General features: G+C 31.8%; 1 protein-coding gene across 1 annotated transcript in view; it reads right to left on the bottom strand.

Moving 5' to 3' along the window:
* The window catches only part of cntfr (ciliary neurotrophic factor receptor), a 224,117-nt gene that overhangs the window by 9,803 nt on the left and 193,118 nt on the right, over positions 1–21,196 (bottom strand). Inside the window, exon 7 of the mRNA XM_073829745.1 lies at positions 454–643. Coding sequence (XP_073685846.1) covers positions 454–643 — 190 coding nt within the window. The remainder of the gene's footprint in view (positions 1–453; positions 644–21,196) is intronic.

The following is a 21,196-nucleotide window of genomic DNA, read 5'->3' as shown; positions in this document are numbered from 1 at the left end:
TTTGCGGTGGATTGTGAAGGACAACTCTCAGTTCTCAGAAGGCTTTGTGACTGGAGGCCGAAGGCCAAGTTACCAAGAGAATCTCATTGTGTTTTCTTTCGGATAAAATGGACTGAAGAACTGAGCACAATTTGACCAGAAACATGTGTTAGAATGTAAACAGGGTAACTCGGAGTTCATGCAGACTGTACATGGCTTCTCCTTATAATTTTCATCCAGAACCTGAAGTCAACTCCTCATTAACCTCAGAGTGCATCAACTATTAATTTGTTGTTGAACCTCTCTGACAGCAGAGGGCAGCGTGACTTTGTGATGAAGGGCTCTAGACGCCGTCTCCTCATTATCAGCCACTATTATTGTTTTATGAGAGAACGGAGATCACAGGGGGCAGACGAACTGCCATTAGAGCGAATAGGAGAAAAGGTGTGCGTACGGTCGGCAGCTCACGCGTACCTGGGATAATGTCGCTCTCGGTGGTGGAGGTGATGGGCTTGGGTTCCTCCATCCAGGGGGTAGCGTGGACCGCCACACTCCAGTCGCTCCAAGTGCCGATCTCCATGTCCTTGGCCGCCAGTTGGATGATGTACTCTTTCCCCGCGTAGGCGTCGGTAATGGTGTGGGAGGTGCTGTCAGAGAGCTCCACCTGTCAATCAATAACAAGAGAGCCAATCAGGGATATTGAACTTATGGGAATGATGCGTGCTGTTGAGATGATTTCATACCAGATGAACGACGTGAGGAATGTTTCATTAGGGGTGTTTGTGGGGAAAGGGTTGATCAGCGGTTTTGGGGTGGGTGAGGGGGTTCAGATTATGATGCAAGATGGTTTTGAACATGCATTCTCTTTAATAACATGATGAAATTTCATTAAGTGGAGTTTTAGAATTTAAGAATTTACATGGATTAATCTGGCATTAAAAATTTTCTATTCTATTCTATTCTATTCTATTCTATTTAACAATAATAATAAAAAAAAATATGTGGATGGTTTGCTGTGGCAACACCTGATGGGAGCAGCTGAAAGTGAGAATAAAACAGACATAAATTAATATTTATGCTAATACTATATTTAAAATATATTAAAATTATAGTTCAATTATAATGATATTAATATAATAATAAAATATTATATTATTACATCTTGTATGATATTGCTGTCCTGATAATTGATATATAACCCCTAAAGCTTTTATAATACATGTATTTTAAAAAATGTTATGTAAATAAATTTATTTGATTAGATTTATTAATAATATTAATAAAATGCAAAAACTGTGATAATGTAATAATAATAATAATAATAATAATTGTATTTAAATAAATGGTAATGATAATAATAATAATCCCTACAGCTTTAATAATAGCAAAAATAAATGTACTTAAATATTTAATTACATTTCTTTAAAATATTATTATTAATAATAATAATAATTACATAAACACGTACATAAATTAATAATAACCCCTACAGCTTTAATAATAATAATAATTTATTCAAATAAATGGTAATAATAATAACAATAATAATAATAACCCCTACAGCTTTAATAATAACAATCATGAATTTACTTAAATAATTATATATGGATATATAAATAAATGTATTTAAATAACAAAAATAATAAGACATTTATTTCAATATTTGTATTTTATACATTTATTTAAATTATTAACAATAACCACTACAGATTTAATAATAATAATAATAATAATAATAATAATAATAACAATAATAATAATAATAATAATAATAATAATAAACATTTAATTAAATGATTGTATTTAAATCAATTTATTGAAATGAATAATAATAATAATAATAATAATAATAATAATAATAATAATAGACATTTAATTAAATAATTGTATTTAAATATATGTATTTAAATTAATAATAATAATATACATTTAATTAAATAATTGTATTTAAATAAATTGATTTAAATTAATAATAATAATAATAATAATAATATACATTTAATTAAATACTGTATTTGTATTTGTACTTTTTATTTATTATTTATTTTTATATACTATATATTTAATTTATTTATTTTTATTAAAAGTATATTTAATGTGTAAATGTAATTATAAAATTAAAGCACTAATGTTATTATAAAATTATATAATTTCATCCGCACAAAACTATATAATTTTATAATTACATTAACACTTCTCTTAAATTAAAACATGTTGGTTAAAATAAGCTTATAATAGAAATGGAAATGACCGAACATTTCAGAGTCCTTTTTGGTAATAGTTTGTTGATAGTCCACGTCCTGTTTGTGTGCTGCGGTTCACTGCCACACACCTGAGGACCACCTGTGGACTCGATGGTGCCTGTGGGTAATAAGGGTCACTTGACCACAACAGAGAAGGGGGGCGCAAAGAGTCTGGGAAGTCCCGTGCATGTCTTGGCCGCTTTGAGGAGGGGGAAATTTGACTAATGCACTGCAGCTGAGGCCTGTGGAGGGAGATGAGTGATGGTAGAGACGGCCCGCGTCTATGACTCATCCCGCGCATCCATCACTGGCCTGTCCTGCAGTCTGGAGCTCAAAATCATGTGCGGCGCTCAGTCGCAGTTGCTCAATCTGTGCTGTTCTCGCTCTTTATCTGTCACACAGCAGGGCTGCTGAAAATGTAGAGTTTTAGTTTTTAATTTATGAGTTGGATTTATGAATTTAATTGGCCTCGACCCACAGAATGCTTAATTGCAATAACAGGAGGAAGAACTTTTAATTGAGTTAAATTTTAATAACAAGAGTTTTATGAGTCCAGCACACATTTTTTGGACAGAATGTGACTAGTCACCTAATTAAGCATTTTTTCTCTGATAATGTGCAATTTATCAACTGATAAGACTTAGTAGGTGAATTTTTGTCAAAGCAATTAAAATGGTTAAACTTCATTTATTCACAGAGCAAGTTAAAATACAACAAAAAAGATAACTATATTTATTATTATTATTAAAATACTAGTTAATAAATTGATTACAATTTATTAAGATTTAATAATAATAATAATAATAATAATAATAATAATAATAATAATAATAATAATAATAATAATAATAATAATAAATAACCCCTACAGGTTAATAACAATAATACATTTACATAATTATATTTAAATACATTTATTTAGATGATGATTTTTTACAACAACAACAACAACAACAACAACAACAATAAATAATAATAATAATAATAATAATAATAATAATAATAATAATAATAACCCCTACAGCTTTAATAAAATTATTATTATTAGACATTTAAATAAATTTATTTAAATTAATAATAATAATAATAATAATAATAATAATAATAATAATAATAATAATACCTTTATTTAACAAAATGAAAATAATAATAAAAATAATACTTATTGTACTTAAATGAATAATAATAACCACTACAGCTTAATAACCATAAAAATATGTAAATAATTATATTTAAATACATGTATTTAGATTATTATTAGTAGTATTATTAATAAATAATAATATTATTAACAACAACAACAACAATAATAATAATAATAATAATAATAACAATAATAATAGTTTTATTTAAATAATAATAATAATAACAACCCCTACAGCTTTAATAAAATTATTATTATTAAACATTTAAATAAATGTATTTAAATAAATGTATTTAAATTATTAATAATAATAATAACAACAACAATAATAATAATAATAACCCCTACAGCTTTAATAAAATTATTATTATTAGACATTTAAATAAATGTATTTAAATTAATAATAATAATAATAATAATAATAATAATAATGTTACTTACATAAACATAATTATATTCAAATACATTTATTTAGATTATTATTATTATTAGTAGTAGTAGTAGTATTAGTGTTATTGATAGACATTTATTTAAATAAACATATTTAAATACATTTATTTAAATTAATTAAATTAATGAATGAAACATCTTATCATTAAAAAAAATAATAATTAAGAAAAAAATAATTAACTTTGATTTTATGAACCATAAATGTTTCTTATATGGTATACAGCAGGTTTTACAATTCTGCACCTGTTTCTTTATTCAAAATCAATTCAAATGTAAAAAGCTTTCTCAGTCCAATTCTGACTGGTGCACGGACCTGAAACAGAGAGACGAGAGAATAACTTCGCCCACAAAGCGAGATCCTAGTGCAGTATACAAAGTGCAAAGCATATTTTCTCAAGAATTTACTACTACTTCATTGGCTCCCAGGTCTCCAAAGTACAGCTGTACAACACAGAGAAAGAGTGAGCAGGAAAATTGGAGTGTGTCTGCTGTGAGACTCAGAGAATACCTCATCTGCACCTGAGCAGCTCACAACAAAGAGCAAAAGAGCTTTTTTCTTCGGTGAATTTCCACTAGCAGCGCCTGCGAGTCTTTCCATCTACCGTGCGCAGACAAACGCAGCATGTCTGGCGGTTAGTCCCCGCATTTACATTTTAATTGAACTTTATCTTTCATAATTGGAAAAGAGAGCATTGCTCATTTCCCCAGCGCTCCTCAAAACCCACAAAACAAAAGCTGCATCCTTTCATTTCAGATTAAACCGCGTTCGCCACGCTTTCCCCACAGTGGCCGCCGAGCACCTGGGCTGTCAAGTGTTTGATTCGATTATTATCAAATTTCAGCGCTTCGTCCATCTATTGTACTATATTTCGAGCTAAAATAAACTAAAACGACTTTGAATTGTAAATGTGTGCTTTTCATTCTCAAATTCCCATTCACTTCAGTGACAGTTTCTCATTTGGTGCAGCAACTTCTGAATGGATGGTATAGTCACGACGTTGACCAGCTAAACCCTCAACCGATGGCATTCGTTTGACTGAACAATGGCAGACGAGGAGTGTTTGTGAACTGTGCTACCCAAGCTTATTGGAAATATGTGCCTCTACCTACATTTCTGCCAAACTCCAAAAAACTATACATACAAATCACTGCAGTTTCTTCCTTTTCACACAAAGTATGATTTACAGGGTTAAAGTTTCAATTAAGATACAATTCCTTGCAAAATATTGTGTTATGACCTCAAAAAACTGTTAACATGCTGTGAGATTTGAAAACTTTTTAACATTAGCATCACATATGCAGCTTCATATATGTGGGTTTTCTAATGCACAGTAGTAGGTTTGCCTGTAGTGTTAGTTTTGTCAGCCATTTTTAATTTAAAATCCTTAAAGGATTTTCCCCACAAGGAGTCTAAACGCCCTGGATATCAAATAAAATCTGCACTGAGAAACTCCTTCAGTGGCTGTGGCATCATGACAAGCGCCGGCATATTTACATCCTGCCAGGATGGCATCTAGCGTTTCTTGTCTTTGCCATTTGTAAGCTCTTTCAGTAGCTGTGTTCTACTAACAGCCTCAAAGGCATCTGGCTAAAGTGAAGAGAACAAATACGCTGGTCTTTAGGAAGTTTTATTCGTCCATAGGCATCTTCCCGTTCTTTTCTCCTCTTATTATCACTAGGAAAGCAGTAAAAACGTACATACCTTCTCTTGTTGTCCTCTGACCGAAAATTGCAACCAAAAGTTGTACATTGGTGCATCGTGTCAGTATTTTATTTTCCAAGTTGCGTTGCGGTAAAAATAGCAACAGGTAGTGTCAGTAACGCATTTCACATTATTGAAATAATGGTGCCCCCATAGTCCAAAATGTATGTTATATTAAGCCATACAAGTCTTAAGACCCGGGGTTCTCTTTAAGGTCTTGCACATTGAGCCCGAAATATGCGTTTTTTGCATTCGTCAAAATTCGTCAAGCACAGAACGTCTCAGTGGCTCTGAACTGTCAAAACACCTCTCAAAATGCTTGATATGGATGCAAAAACACAAAGAAAATTTTACCCAATCCGAATGTTTTTATGATGGACAAAAGTTTCGAAGGCAGTGTGTAAATGTGATTGAAAGTTTTTGAAATTTTGGATGTGCATTTTGGACTCAGTATGCAAGGACCTTTAGTCATAAGGTCATTGCACACTGAGTCTGAATTTCTTGTATGCGTTTTTTTCATATTTTTTAAATAGCGTAAGTCTTTCATGGGTTTTATGCGACATATTTCAGTAAGAGATGTCATTTACGTTAAATTAAGCCATACAAGTCTTAATACAAGGGGTTCTCTTTAAGGTCCTTGTACACAGAGCTGAAATATGCGTTTTTCGCAATAGTCAAAATACGTCAAGCACAGAACGTCACAGTGGCTCTGAATTGTCAAAACACCTCTCAAAATCCTTAATATGGATGCAAAAAACTAAGAAAATTCTTACCCGATCTGAATGTGTTTTAAGACAGACGAAAGTTTTGGAGGCACTGTGTAAACATGATTGACAAAATGTCAGGTCGTATTTATTTTTTTAACGTTTAAAAATTTTGGACGTGAATTTTGGACCTTTAGTCTTAGACTTAGTCTTTCAACTTTGTCTTAGTCTGGTGTCAAATGCACTTTTTAGTTATCATATGTAGTCAAGCTAGTCCTGTTTTTGGTTAGTAAAGTTTTAGTCGACTAAGGCCCAGTTTCACAGACGGGGCTTAGTTTAAACCAGGACTAGGGCTTAGTTTAAGTAAGATATTTAAGCAGATTTAATGAAAATGCCTTACAAGAAAACGTTACAGGTGCGCATCTTGAGACACTGAAATATTTTAAGATATGTCTGAGATATTTTTAGTTCAGACAGCTCAAACATGCATTTTAGTCTGGGACTAGCCTTAAGCCTTGTCTGTGAAACCAGGGGTAAATGTCTAGGCATTTTAGTCTAGTTTTAGTCAATGAAAACTTTGTCAAAAGAGAAGCTCAGATTTGAAGATTTGAACTATTGAAATCTGGCAACCACAAACATAAGTTTGCGTATGTAGAGTAGTATGTCTATGTATACTTTTATTTTTTGAAACACATTTTAGTCTTGTCTTTTATCATAAACGGTATTGTATGTTGATATAGTCACAGTTATCGTTTATTGACCTTATTGTTGTCTCGTTTTAGTCATGGGAAAAAAGCTTGTCAACGAACATTTTTCATAATAGTTTTTGTTAACAAATTTAACACTATTTGCCTGGTAGCTCACTCGACATGCGCAACTTGTGAAGTGAAGTGCTCCGGTATGAATCCCATGAAACTAAGATTCAGCAAACAAGCTCAAAACTATGTAAAGTAAGTTAACATAACACAGTTGCATAAGCAAATGTGCAACTTTGTGTTTCATATCACTTTTGTTTTCGTCAACCCCATCAGGTAAGTTAAGGATTGGAGCATTTAACCTTTTAGCAACACTCTTTGGACATTTGAATTCAGAACGGCAGCAATAAGTATCAGAGGTAATAAAGTACATAATATCAGTGTTGCAGATATTAATACAATGAGCCTGGGTTGGAAACGTGTCTGATTACAGTCACTGTTTTTGTAGTGGTGTTTGTTCAGTTACACACATCAGCTGATTTCATTTGCAAGGATTTTCGAAAGAAAATGGACAAACCAAATCAAAGATTTGCTGTAGCCATTTGGAGAAAGGTCAATGGACATTTAATGTTACGTTCCACCTGCAATTCTGTTCCACAAACCATTTCCCTTTTGTGAAAGCTGTCAACACCAGAACTGGTAGCGGGAGTCAAAATGCCCTTCGTAAGCCCTGTAATTTTAGGACACATACTATAAACTCTCAAATAAAGCACTACCATCAGTTAGAAATCACTAGCTGGTGGAAACCCCTTGCCAAGGATGAGCTTTAAAAGCTAGAAATTTGATCTTTAGCTTCCTGTTGTCTACTTCTGGATCAGGTAACATCGCACAGTGCCGAGAGATAGACAGATCTAAAGAATCGAGACAGACAAGACAGTTTGCATCTGATGTCTGAGACATACTATTAGAGAGAGCTATTTATAACGCTGTATCATTATGTACCAAACACACTCTGACCCTCGCTGCTTTCTGGGCTGCGTTCAGTATGGCCAAAGCCCATAAATAAGATTAGGTGTAAGACTTGTCATTGGAACGGCGAAGAGAGGATTTCTGTCCTACATGGCATATTGCAATGAGTGAAACAATGAAACAGCTGCATACGATATCACTGGGTCCTCAGGAGACAAGATAAAAGCTGTCTTTTCCATGTAAATCTGAGCTTTTGTCCCAGCCAGCTGATTTGTTTCTATTTCTGTAGTTTTACACCCACAATGACATTTTATTGGTCTGAAATCCAACTACATTTAGCCATCCAAAATGTCCGTGAGTTTTTTCTCCAGTAGAACAATAAAGAAGATTTTAGCTGAAACCATAATCCTTGGTGATTCATAAAATGCAAATCAATGGCTACCAGCACTTCGAAAGTCAAAAAAAAGCATATCAGGCAACACAAAATTAATACCTGTGGCTCCTAATGATATATTAAGGTCGTATGAACTGAAAACTGAACATATTTACAAAATTATATATATATATATATATATATATATATATATATATATATTATATATATATATATAATATATATATAATTTTGGGGTGAATTGTCTCTTTAGGCATGGTGGTTGTCCCATGAGGCAGTGTTGTTATTGTTAACTAAAAAGTAAAATTAAAATTAATAATAATAATAATAATAATAATAATAATAATTATTATTATTATTATTACAAACATACAAATAAATGAATAAATAAATAAATTAATTAATATGTTTTCTATAATTGAATAAAGCTGGAAAAAACTATGAATATTAAATGATTAACCTAAAAACCTAAAAAAAGAATAATAACAAAATACAGATAAAATCACTAAATCACTACTATCACTACAATTAAACCTGACATAAAATAAATTAAAAAAGACAAAAGCATATAATATTACTAAAACATAAATGAAAATGAAAATATAAAAAGCTACATTTACATACATATATATTTTTTAATATATATTGAATTTATTTTTTTTATTTCTACGTAGCTTTACTTTATTTTTATTTCAGGTTTATTTGTAGTGATTTTAGTATCCAAGTATATTTATTTCAGTAGTTGCCAAGACAGCATTTATACATTTTTATTTTATTTTATATTTAAAAAATAAAAAGTAAAACAAACAATAAATACATAAAAAAAGGTTTTCTGTAATAAAATAAACTATAAATATTGGATGAATAACAAAAAATTTTTAAAAAATAAATAAATAAATAATAATAAAATAAAATAAATTATAAATGTTGTCTTGGCAACTAACTGAAATAAATAAATTTGGATACTAAAATCAATACAAAAAAAAACTGAAATAAAAATAAATTAAAGCTATGTAAAAATAAAAAAATAAATGATTAAATTGACATAAAATTACTAAAACTTAAATGACAATGAAAATCAGAAAATAAACTCTAGTACATTATTAAAGAAAAAATAAATAAATATAAATATATATATCTGTTGCTTTAGAAAATTGTGATTGGCTATGATTTCTGTGTATACTTTTTGCTTCCGATGAGGTAGTGTAAAACTATAAATAAATAAATATATAAACAAATAAGCTGAAAATAAACTATAAATAATTAATGAACAACCTAAAAAAATAATAATATAAAATAAACTGTAGTTGAAAATATGATTACATACTACAATATTACAAATAATACTGGAATAACACTGCGATAAGGACAATCCAAATTACTTACTGTTGGATACGTTGTGGTGTGGTGGTGTTTTAATGCATCACATTCAATAAAGGTAACTATTGTAATGTCTTACAAGCGTGATTGCAATGACTTACTATAAAGCTTTATAAATGATTTATAATGCATTAATAAGATATTTATAATATATTATATATAAAGACTACATAGAAAAAGCTACAGTTTAACCCTCTGGTGCTCTTCGTTTAGCAGTCACACGTGTGCTCTTCGCGGTCAGAAGTGACCGGACACCTGTAACGCATCCTGTAATTTTTTCAGTAAAACCATTCCAATTCATTTTTGTTTAATAATATTTTTTCTTTTTTCTTTTGCATTTTGAGAGGGTTTTGTGGTAATAATGAATATTTATGCTGTAATTAATATCCATTTTTTGCCATTGAGAATAATAAAAAATTTTCTTTTTATTTTTTTAAAAAAAAATTTTTAATGAATGCAGTATTTCAGGTTGAAATAGAGACTCAGCCATTCAACACTAATTTTTGAAGGCAGATTAGCGCCATCTGTTGGTAAAAAACGAGAAAAACATCTGTAATGGCAGGTGTAACTTGATGCCTGTATAGTTCTCTACAAAGCAGCTTGTGAATTGCCTAGTTGTTTTTAGACAATTGATTCAGCATTTTTATTAGGTGGAATAGTTGAACATACATTTAAACAATCTCAAAGACTATTTCTTATCCAGTTTGGGATAGTTTTTTGTTATAAATATGATTTGAAGTGTTAATTTTTTTGTATATGCAAGAGAGTGTGTGTCTTTTGCACTCTGGATATGTAATTTTTTTATACATATATATTTTTTTATTTTACATCTTCTCAATTTGCTGTGTTTCAGTTCATTTGTGCATGTGTGTGTGGATGTGTGAGAAAGAGACAGAAAAATTCTGTACATTTTTGTATTTTTGTCGATTTCCCATTCATTTCCTGATGTCGGTCATTTTTGACCAAAGAGCACAAGTTTTTTTTTTTTTTTTTTGGATCGTGCCCTCATTTTTTATGTGTGTCCATAAAAGTCACTGAATTTGGTAGCGTTCTGATGAAGCTGTGATTTTTAAAAAAAATTCAAAACCGAAAATGTTTTGGTCAAAAGTGACCGAATAGAGGGGAGTATATTAGTGTGTTTGTGTGTGTGTGTGTGTGTGTGTCTGTCTGTGAATGGGTGTGTTTTAGAGTGTCACCCCTTCACTGCTGTGTACTTTTTTCAGCATTGTGGAGGATTTGTAGATTGTACACACAAAAATTCTCTGAATATTTGTATTTTTGTCAATTTCCCATTCATTTCCAATGGTCGGTCATTTTAGACCGAAGAGCACAAGTTTTTATTTTATTATTAGTTTTTTTTAATCGTGCCCTAATTTTTTATGTGTGTTCACATTCCAAATGCCATAAAAGTCAATGAATTTGGTACTGTTCTGATGAAGCTGTGATTTTTTGAAAAATTCTAAACCGAAAATGTTTTGGTCAAAAGTGACCGAATAGAGGTGTGTATATTAATGTGTGTGTGTGTGTGTGTGTGAATGGGTGTGTTTATGAATGGGTGTGTTTTAGAGTGTCACCCCTTCACTGCTGTGTACTTTTTTTCAGCATTGTGGAGGATTTGTAGATTGTACACACAAAAATTCTCTGAATATTTGTATTTTTGTCGATTTCCCATTCATTTCCTATGGTCGGTCATTTTAGACCGAAGAGCACAAGTGTGACTATTTTTTTTACGACCACTTAGCCTGCTTGAATCATGCCCTCAATTTTTTTTTGTGTTGACATTCCAAATGGCATAAAAGTCACCGAGTTTCATATCATTCCGATTAAGCTGTGATTTTTAAAAATTCAAAACAGAAAATTTTTCGGTCAGAAGTGACCGAAGAGCACCAGAGAGAAATCATCATTACTTACCTCTTTAGGGTATTAAAGATGCTTATTATAGAAAAATGACATACTTAGGACAAAATGAGTCATAGTGAACATAGAAAAATAAAATAAAATAAATCAAAATCACTGAACAATTTCTTTTCAGCATATTTTAGACCTTCTGTCTGCGAGGCCACAACAACCACGCTGCCATATTTTGGTATAAAGCTCTCATAAGCAATTCCGACAACGATACAGAAAACAACTCAAGATTTCTGACTTGCATGTAGGCAACTGAGCAGCAAATGGAGCTGCCAGACTCCCAGCAGTCACTGTTGGCTGATTACCGTCACCATGCTGTGATATTTTCTAAATTCTGCCCACCTCCCCGCATTCAAGCCTCCAGCCCAGCTGTGCTTAAAGCTGACAGCAGTGGAGTGCGGCTCACCCCACCTGATGCCTGCTTGACCAAACATGAAAGGCCGTAAACAGCTTCTGTTGATAATATAGCAGTGAAAGCTGACTCGGCCAAACAGGTGTAAGCAGGATTTTGCACTCTTTTCTTTCAAAGTGACCTTCAATAGAAACGGCTGCTAAAGTTAACGGTACAGTTGCGTGCAATAGGGATACAGTAGGTCAGGGTTTAAACTTGGCTCTTCTCTTATTCCTATAATTATTCATCTCTCATGTTTGCTGTGATTTCATTAGATATTTATTTCCAACTCAGTTACTGACATTTGAAACACTGACGCTGCAGAATCTTCCAGATTGAAACCAGAAGCTGAATTTGCAAGTAATTGCATTAGTATGCACTCAAAATATTTAGAACTTTAACAAAAATTTGAACTAAAACAAACTAATACATTTTATTTGCACATAAATGAAGCAGTGTTATGTAATGTAAACTAATAAACCAGTTTTAATAACCAAGTTTACATATTTATCATCAAAACAGGTAAATCTTATGCTGGTTTCACAGCCAGAAATATTTTAACCCTGTTTACACTAAATAAATGAAAACTTTTGGAATTTGAAGATCAGAGTAAATTTAACTTATTTTGTCTTCTGGGAAAGATGTAAGTATCTTCTGTAGCCTCTGAAGGGCAGTACTAAATGTAAATATGATATTTATCCAAAATAAGAAAAATGCACACATCTCCATTCTGTTCAAAAGTTTTCACTCCCAGCTGTTAATGCATAGTTTTTCCTTCTGAAGCATCAGTGAGTGTTTGAACCTTCTGTAATAGTTGCATATGAGTCCCTCAGTTGTCCTCAGTGTGAAAAGATGGATCTTAAGTCGTACAAATCATACTGTCATTATTAGAAATACACAAAAATGTTGGAAAACCAAATAATTTGTAAAGAATTTTCCTGAAGAACAGCAGGCAGTTTAACTATTCAGGACAAACAAGGGACTCAACTATCACTAAACAAAAAAACACAGCTGTGGATCATTCAGGTAACAAAACAGTATTAAAAATCAAAGGGATGTAAACTTTTGAAAAGGGACTTTCCTCATTTCTCTTGTGGACTATATGTAAACATCTTTCATGTGAAATATCTTATTCAGGTCAGTACTCAACAAACAATAACATGCATTTTGTATGATCCCTCTTATTTTGATAAAATAATGAACATCTTGCACATTCTGAAAGGGGGATGTAAACTTTTGACCTCTACTGTATGTATATTTACCTGTTTATTTACAGTATGTTCTTATAAGTCCACTGAAGCTGATTGTCTTAGAACTTGACTTAGAAATGAAAAAATACAAGTTTTTTTCTTTAAAAAGAAAAGTATTAGATGTGTGTGGCCCAAAATATCAGATTTAAGCCTATAAGTGGCCTTTCAAGTGATTCAAGTGTTTTCTGTAACAAGCTCACACTCACAAAAACATGCTATCAACTCCATAGCACCAGATTAAAAAAATCACTTCCATTTCCTGAACCAAAACCTAGTGTGCTGTGACTCAATACTGCACTCTAATTCAGCATTTTATCTTCAAAGGCTGCACTCTTGAAAAGGAAATGTGTGGCTGTATCTGGGCACTTGAGCTTTACATTTGCAGGACTAATTTCATTAGCACTTAGCACTAACAACTTCCCTCATTTTGTCAAATTTTTTTTTCTTGATGTGTCCGTTCCTATCACTACAGGAAGTCTAGCAGAGCAGGATCACAGAGTTAGCATCACAGATCATTGACGACTAATTCCAGCTGATGGTTTACAGCTCCCATGCCCATCTTCTGCAAACGACGGCTCCCATTATTGAGAGAGCAAACAAACAGAGTTAATTCTCAAAGTAACTGATTTAGAACTTGCGGTTCGCCAAGTATCCGCATTAACCTGAATTGCTTGGAATGATGGTTTGTAATACACACCAAGGGAAGCATTAGTTTTGTTCCCAGAATACACACGGATGCGTTTTGCATTTTCCAGGAGCAGATGGGAATAAACTAACCAAGCGATTTCATAAAAGTTTTTTGTACTGGATCTGAACACAAACACTATGCAGTTTTATATATAATCCGTAAACAAAGAATTAGCAAAGAATTAGGGGATGGCAAGCGAAAAGCTAAAGAAAACAGTTAAGACTAGCTGAATAAAAGGAGTGCTAATGTCGTCCAATTCAGTTTAATCCCTGAGTAAACACAAGCTTTTCCTCCGAGGTTTGAATCCACAGATCCAAGTTGCAAAATTCCGGCAAAATACCAATGCAGAGTCCCATTTGTCTCTGCTATTCATGCAACATGAGCACTTATGAAATATGCACGAGATCTGAATAGCATCTCAATAAATAAATAATTGATATAATCCCCTGAATGGCCAGAATGAGAGAGACCAAAAAACAGTGACTTTGTTTAATAGATTCTAATGTCTGTTTACTTTGTGTCTGGTTTCATTATGCAGTGGCATTTTTTACATATTAACTCTAAAATATTTTCATTTTAAAGTCAATTAAAATCGATTCATCTAAATATAAATGAACTCACTTGGAAAAACCACATGATAAATTTTATAATCTGTTCTTATTGCTAAAAACAATTTAAAATTCATATTCCAGTATAAGTTACTAATTGCTTAGAAATTGTGCTAAATTAAATTAATAACTCACAAAAAAAATTCAGGCTGTAAATGCAGGAAACAAATCCGTCATTAAGACATTTTTTATTTTTTTTTAACTTCTAGCCAAAATATTAGTCCATAATCCATAACATTTCCTCCAGTGGAAAAAGCCCATCTCCTGTTGTTGCTCACATTAAATCCACAGAAATATTGGTTTAGATCTGTTTTGGCTTGTAAACAGTGCTTAGTCTGTGCATATTTCTCTCCTGATTCAGACCAGTCAACTTTTCCACTACATTCTTAAAAATAAAGGTGCATCACGATGCCATAGAAGAAACTTTTTTTTTGTCTAAATGGTTCCATAAAGAACCTTAAACAACTAAAGAACCTTTCTGTTTCACAAAGAAGGTTCTTCAGAATTTTAAAAGGAACAAAAGAGATGGTTCTTTAAAGAACCTTTGACTGAATGGTTCTTTGTGGAACCAAAAATGGTTCCTCTATGGCGTTGCTTGAAGAACCTTTTAAAGTACCTTTATTTTTAAGAGTGTAAAGGAAGCGTTGTTACGGATTTTGGACTTGTATTTTAGCTGGAAGAAATAATTAGAAGTTAAAAAATCGAAACATGATGGATTTGTTTTTGGCTTTTTGGGTTTTATATCATACAATGTGACTCTATATTTCGTAATTGCGACTCCATATCCTACAATGTGACTTTATGTCTCATAATGGCAACTTTATATCATACAATGTGATTTATATCTTGTACTTGTGAATTGCGACTTTATATCCTACAATGCGACTTTATAACAGCTGTTTGGATTCTCATTCTGATGGCACCCATCCACTGCAGAGGATCCATTGGTGAGCAAACAATGTAATGCTACATTTCTCTAAATCTGTTCCCATTTAGAAACAAACTCATTTGAAATATGTTGATTATGAGCTCAATTAAAGTAACTTTGTAACAACATATGGGTGAGCAAATGACTTTATGCCTCATAATTGCAACTTTATATCCTACAATGTGCCTTTATGTCTCATAATTGTGATTTTATATCATACAATGTGATTCTATATTTCGTAATTGCGACTTCATAGCCTACAATGTGCCTTTATGTCTCATAATTGTGATTTTATATCATACAATGTGATTCTATATTTCTTAATTGCGACTCCATATCCTACAATGTGACTTTATGTCTCATAATTGTGATTTTATATCATACAATGTGATTCTATATTTCGTAATTGCGACTTCATAGCCTACAATGTGACTTTATATCTCATAATTGCGACTCCATATCCTACAATGTGCCTTTATGTCTCATAATTGTGATTTTATATCATACAATGTGACTCTATATTTCGTAATTGCGACTTCATAGCCTACAATGTGACTTTATATCTCATAATTGCGACTCCATATCCTACAATGTGACTTCACGTCTCATAATTGTGATTTTATATCATACAATGTGACTCTATATTTCGTCATTGTGACTTCATAACCTACAATGTGACTTTTTATCTCATAATTGCGACTCCATATCCTACAATGTGACTTTATGTCTCATAATTGTGATTTTATATCATACAATGTGACTCTATATTTCGTCATTGCGACTTCATAACCTACAATGTGACTTTATATCTCATAATTGCGACTCCATATCCTACATTGTGACTTTATGTCTCATAATGGCAACTTTATATCATACAATGTGACTCTATATTTCGTAATTGCGACTTCATAACCTACAATGTGACTTTATATCTCATAATTGCGACTCCATATCCTACAATGTGACTTTATGTCTCATAATGGCAACTTTATATCCTACAATGTGACTCTATATTTCGTAATTGCGACTTCATAACCTACAATGTGACTTTATATCTCATAATTGCGACTCCATATCCTACAATGTGACTTTATGTCTCATAATTGTGATTTTATATCATACAATGTGACTCTATATTTCGTAATTGCGACTTCATATCCTACAATGTGACTTTATTTCTCATAATTGCGACTCCATATCCTACAATGTGACTTTATGTCTCATAATGGCAACTTCATATCCTACAATGTGACTCTATATTTCGTGATTGTGACTTCATAACCTACAATGTGACTTTTTATCTCATAATTGCGACTCCATATCCTACAATGTGCCTTTATGTCTCATAATTGTGATTTTATATCATACAATGTGACTCTATATTTCGTCATTGTGACTTCATAACCTACAATGTGACTTTTTATCTCATAATTGCGACTCCATATCCTACAATGTGACTCTATGTCTCATAATTGTGATTTTATATCATACAATGTGACTCTATATTTCATCATTGCGACTTCATAACCTACAATGTGACTTTATATCTCATAATTGCGACTCCATATCCTACAATGTGACTTTATGTCTCATAATTGTGATTTTATATCATACAATGTGACTCTATATTTCGTCATTGCGACTTCATAACCTACAATGTGACTTTATATCTCATAATTGCGACTCCATATCGTACAATGTGACTTTATGTCTCATAATGGCAACTTTATATCATACAATGTGACTCTATATTTCGTCATTGCGACTTCATAACCTACAATGTGACTTTTTATCTCATAATTGCGACTCCATATCCTACAATGTGACTTTATGTCTCATAATGGCAACTTTATATCATACAATGTGACTCTATATTTCGTAATTGTGACTTCATAACCTACAATGTGACTTTTTATCTCATAATTGCGACTCCATATCCTACAATGTGACTTTATGTCTCATAATTGTGATTTTATATCATACAATGTGACTCTATATTTCGTCATTGCGACTTCATAACCTACAATGTGACTTTATATCTCATAATTGCGACTCCATATCCTACAATGTGACTTTATGTCTCATAATGGCAACTTTATATCATACAATGTGACTCTATATTTCGTAATTGCGACTTCATAACCTACAATGTGACTTCATATCTCATAATTGCGACTCCATATCCTACAATGTGACTTTATGTCTCATAATTGTGATTTTATATCATACAATGTGACTCTATATTTCGTCATTGCGACTTCATAACCTACAATGTGACTTTATACCTCATAATTGCAACTCCATATCCTACAATGTGACTTTATGTCTCATAATGGCAACTTTATATCATACAATGTGATTTATATCTTGTAAAATGTGACTTTATATGTAATGCTACATTTTTCTAAATCCATTTCCATTTAGAAATGAACTCATTTGAAATACGCTGATTATAAGCTTAATTAAAGTAAGTTTGTAACAACATGTCTTGTGCAACATGTCTTGTTATGGTTACAGGTATTCTGTTACTCCTCAAGCCCGAATAAAGGCTGTGCTTGATAATTCACAGAGTATAACATAATCTCTTGATCTATTAATTGCATGTGATAGCAGCAGCTTTCAAGCTCCCCTCGACATTGAAAGCTACACAATAGCACCTTCCTCATCTGTTGAGCTATATCAGCGGGGACATTATAAATTCATCCCATTTCTAAAAGGTGCAAAAAGGTTCTCAAAGCAGCAGCGCTCAGATCTCCCGCTCATTGTGTATTATATCTACAGTCTGTATTTTCATCTTAGCATCAAAGATGACTGTTGAAAACAGCTTTGCCTATACAGTGAGCGGAGGGGAGGCCTGGAGGAATAGGAGATTTCTTGAGACATTCTTGAGAGATTACATAAGGGAGAGCATGGTGACCCCTTTCTCCCCTCAGTATCCTGTCCTATTTAACTATAGCACCCTGTCCTGACTTAAGGCTTTTGGTATGGAAATCATGGCTTTAAGGGATGTGGGTTCTTTTATCGGGGCCTTAAATTCTTGGGCTTTTAACATGCCGTTGTGTATCCAAGGCTAGTATCCTAGCAAGAAAGAAGGCTTTTTTTCTTCTTCCATATTTAGGATCAGTGGTTCTCAAATGGTGGGCCACAACTACAAAGAGAGTCGCAAGGCTGTTCTGATAGGGTCAAAAAACAGCAGGGGAGAAAAATAATGCTAAAGCTAATAAAGTCATATTGTGAGAAATAAAACCACATTGTAAAAAATAAAGTCACAACTGTGATAAAGAGAAGCACAGTGAGACATAAAATCACAACTGTCTGATATAAAGTCATAAATAAAGTTGCAATTGTAAAATAATAATAATACTAATAATAATAATAATAATAATAATGTTATAGGTAGACGTGCAGGATGAGATGAGACGATATACACAATAAACACTATTTAATATAATTCTCAAAGATGAACAAGGCAGGAACACAGATGATAGTCCTCACACGATTTACATTTAACATTAACAAAGACCGACAGTGAACTCAAGAAACAGACAGACTTTTAAAGACAAACTAATCATTAGACACAGGTGACGGGGATCAGGGCAAACGAGGGCAAAACCAAATCACACAGAATCAACAGGGGGAGACAACGGGCGAAACCAAAGACATAAACAGACAGAACTGTGACACATAATAATAATAATAATAATAATAATAATAATAATAATAATAATAATAATAATAATAATAATACTTATCCACCTTATTCTTCAATGTGGAAATTCAAAGGTGTGGTGATATATAAAGTCATATTGCGAGATTTAAAGTCTCATAGTGAGATATAAAGTTGCAATTGTGTAATATAAAGTTAGACTGAAAAAAAAACTATTGAGATAAAGTCAAAATAGATGTGTTTTGAGGTATAAAATCACATTAAGAGAAATACAGTTGCACTGTGAGATATAACGTCACGCAGATATATAGTTGCAATTACGATATAAACTCACAATGTAGGATATAACCTTGCAATTACTGTACAAGATTTAAAATAACATTGTAAGATATAAAGTCACAGTTATGAGATTCAAAGTTATACTGTAGGATATAAAGTTGAAATTATAAGATATAAAGTCACATTATAGTATATAAAGACAGTTATGATATGTGTGATTTCTTGTACTGTGACTTTGTATCTCACAACTGTGACTTAATATCTCACAATGTGATTTCTTGTAGTGTGACTCATGAGGTATAAAAGCACACTGTAGGATATGGAGTCCAATTATGAGATATAAAGTCACATTGGAGGCTATAAAGTCGCAATTACGAAATATAGAGTCACATTGTATGATACAAAATCAGAGTTATGATACATAAAGTCACATTTAAGGATATAAAGTCACAATTATTAAATACAAAGTCACATTGTAGGATATAAAGTCGCAATTACTAAATATAGTCACATTACATGATATAAAATCACAATTATGAGACATAAAGTCACATTGTAATATATAAAGTCGCAATTATGATATATACAGTCACATTATATGATATAAATTATGAGACAATTATAAGACAAAGTCCCATTGTAGGAAATAAAAGCGCAATTATGAGGTATGAAGGCACAATGTAGGATATAAAGTCGTAATTATGAGATATAAAGTCACATTGTAGGCTATAAAGTCACAATTACGAAATATAGTGTCACATCATATGATATAAAATCAGAAATTATGAGACATAAAGTCACATTGTAGAATATAAAGTCGCAATTACGAGACATAAAGTCACTTTGTAGGATATAAAGTCATGATTATGAAATATAAATCACATTGTATGATATAAATTTGGCATTATGAGATATAAAGTTACTTCGTAGGATATAAAGTCATGATTATGAGATATAAATCACATTGTATGATATAAAGTTGGCATTAGGAGATATAAAGTCAATTGTAGGATATAATGTTACAATTACGAAATACATAGTAGCATATGGTGTCGCAATTATGAGACATGAATCACAATGTTCGGATATAAACTCGCCATTATCAGACAAAGTCACATTGTCGGATAAAAAGTCACAATTATGAGATATAAAGTCGCAATAACAAAATATAGAAAGTCACATTGTAGGATATAAAGTCACAATTATGAGATATAAATCACATTGTAGGATATAAAGTCACAATTATGATATATAAAGTCACTTTGTAGGAAATAAAGTCACAATTACGAAATATAGAGTCACATTGTATGATATAAAATTATGAGACAAAGTCAAATTGCAGTATATAAAGTCGCAATTATGAGATATGAAGTGCCAATGTAGGATATAAAGTTGCAATTATGAGACAAAGTCACATTGTCGGATATAAATTCACAATTATGAGATATAAAGTCACATTGCAGGATATAAAGTCGCAATAACAAAATATAGAGTCACATTGTAGGATATGAAGTCACAATTATGAGATATAAATCACATTGTAGAATATAAAGTCACAATTATGATATATAAAGTCACATTGTAGGAAATAAAGTCACAATTACGAAATATAGAGTCACATTGTATGATATAAAATTATGAGACATAAAGTCAAATTGTAGTATATAAAGTCGCAATTATGAGATATGAAGTGCCAATGTAGGATATAAAGTTGCAATTATGAGACAAAGTCACATTGTAGGATATAAAGTCGCAATTATGAGATATGAAGTGCCAATGCAGGATATAAAGTTGCAATTATGAGACAAAGTCACATT

Source organism: Garra rufa, chromosome 23 (genome assembly GCF_049309525.1).
Source record: "Garra rufa chromosome 23, GarRuf1.0, whole genome shotgun sequence".
In the NCBI taxonomy this organism is placed as follows: Eukaryota; Metazoa; Chordata; class Actinopteri; order Cypriniformes; family Cyprinidae; genus Garra; species Garra rufa.
This window is presented reverse-complemented; position numbering and strand designations above follow the sequence as displayed.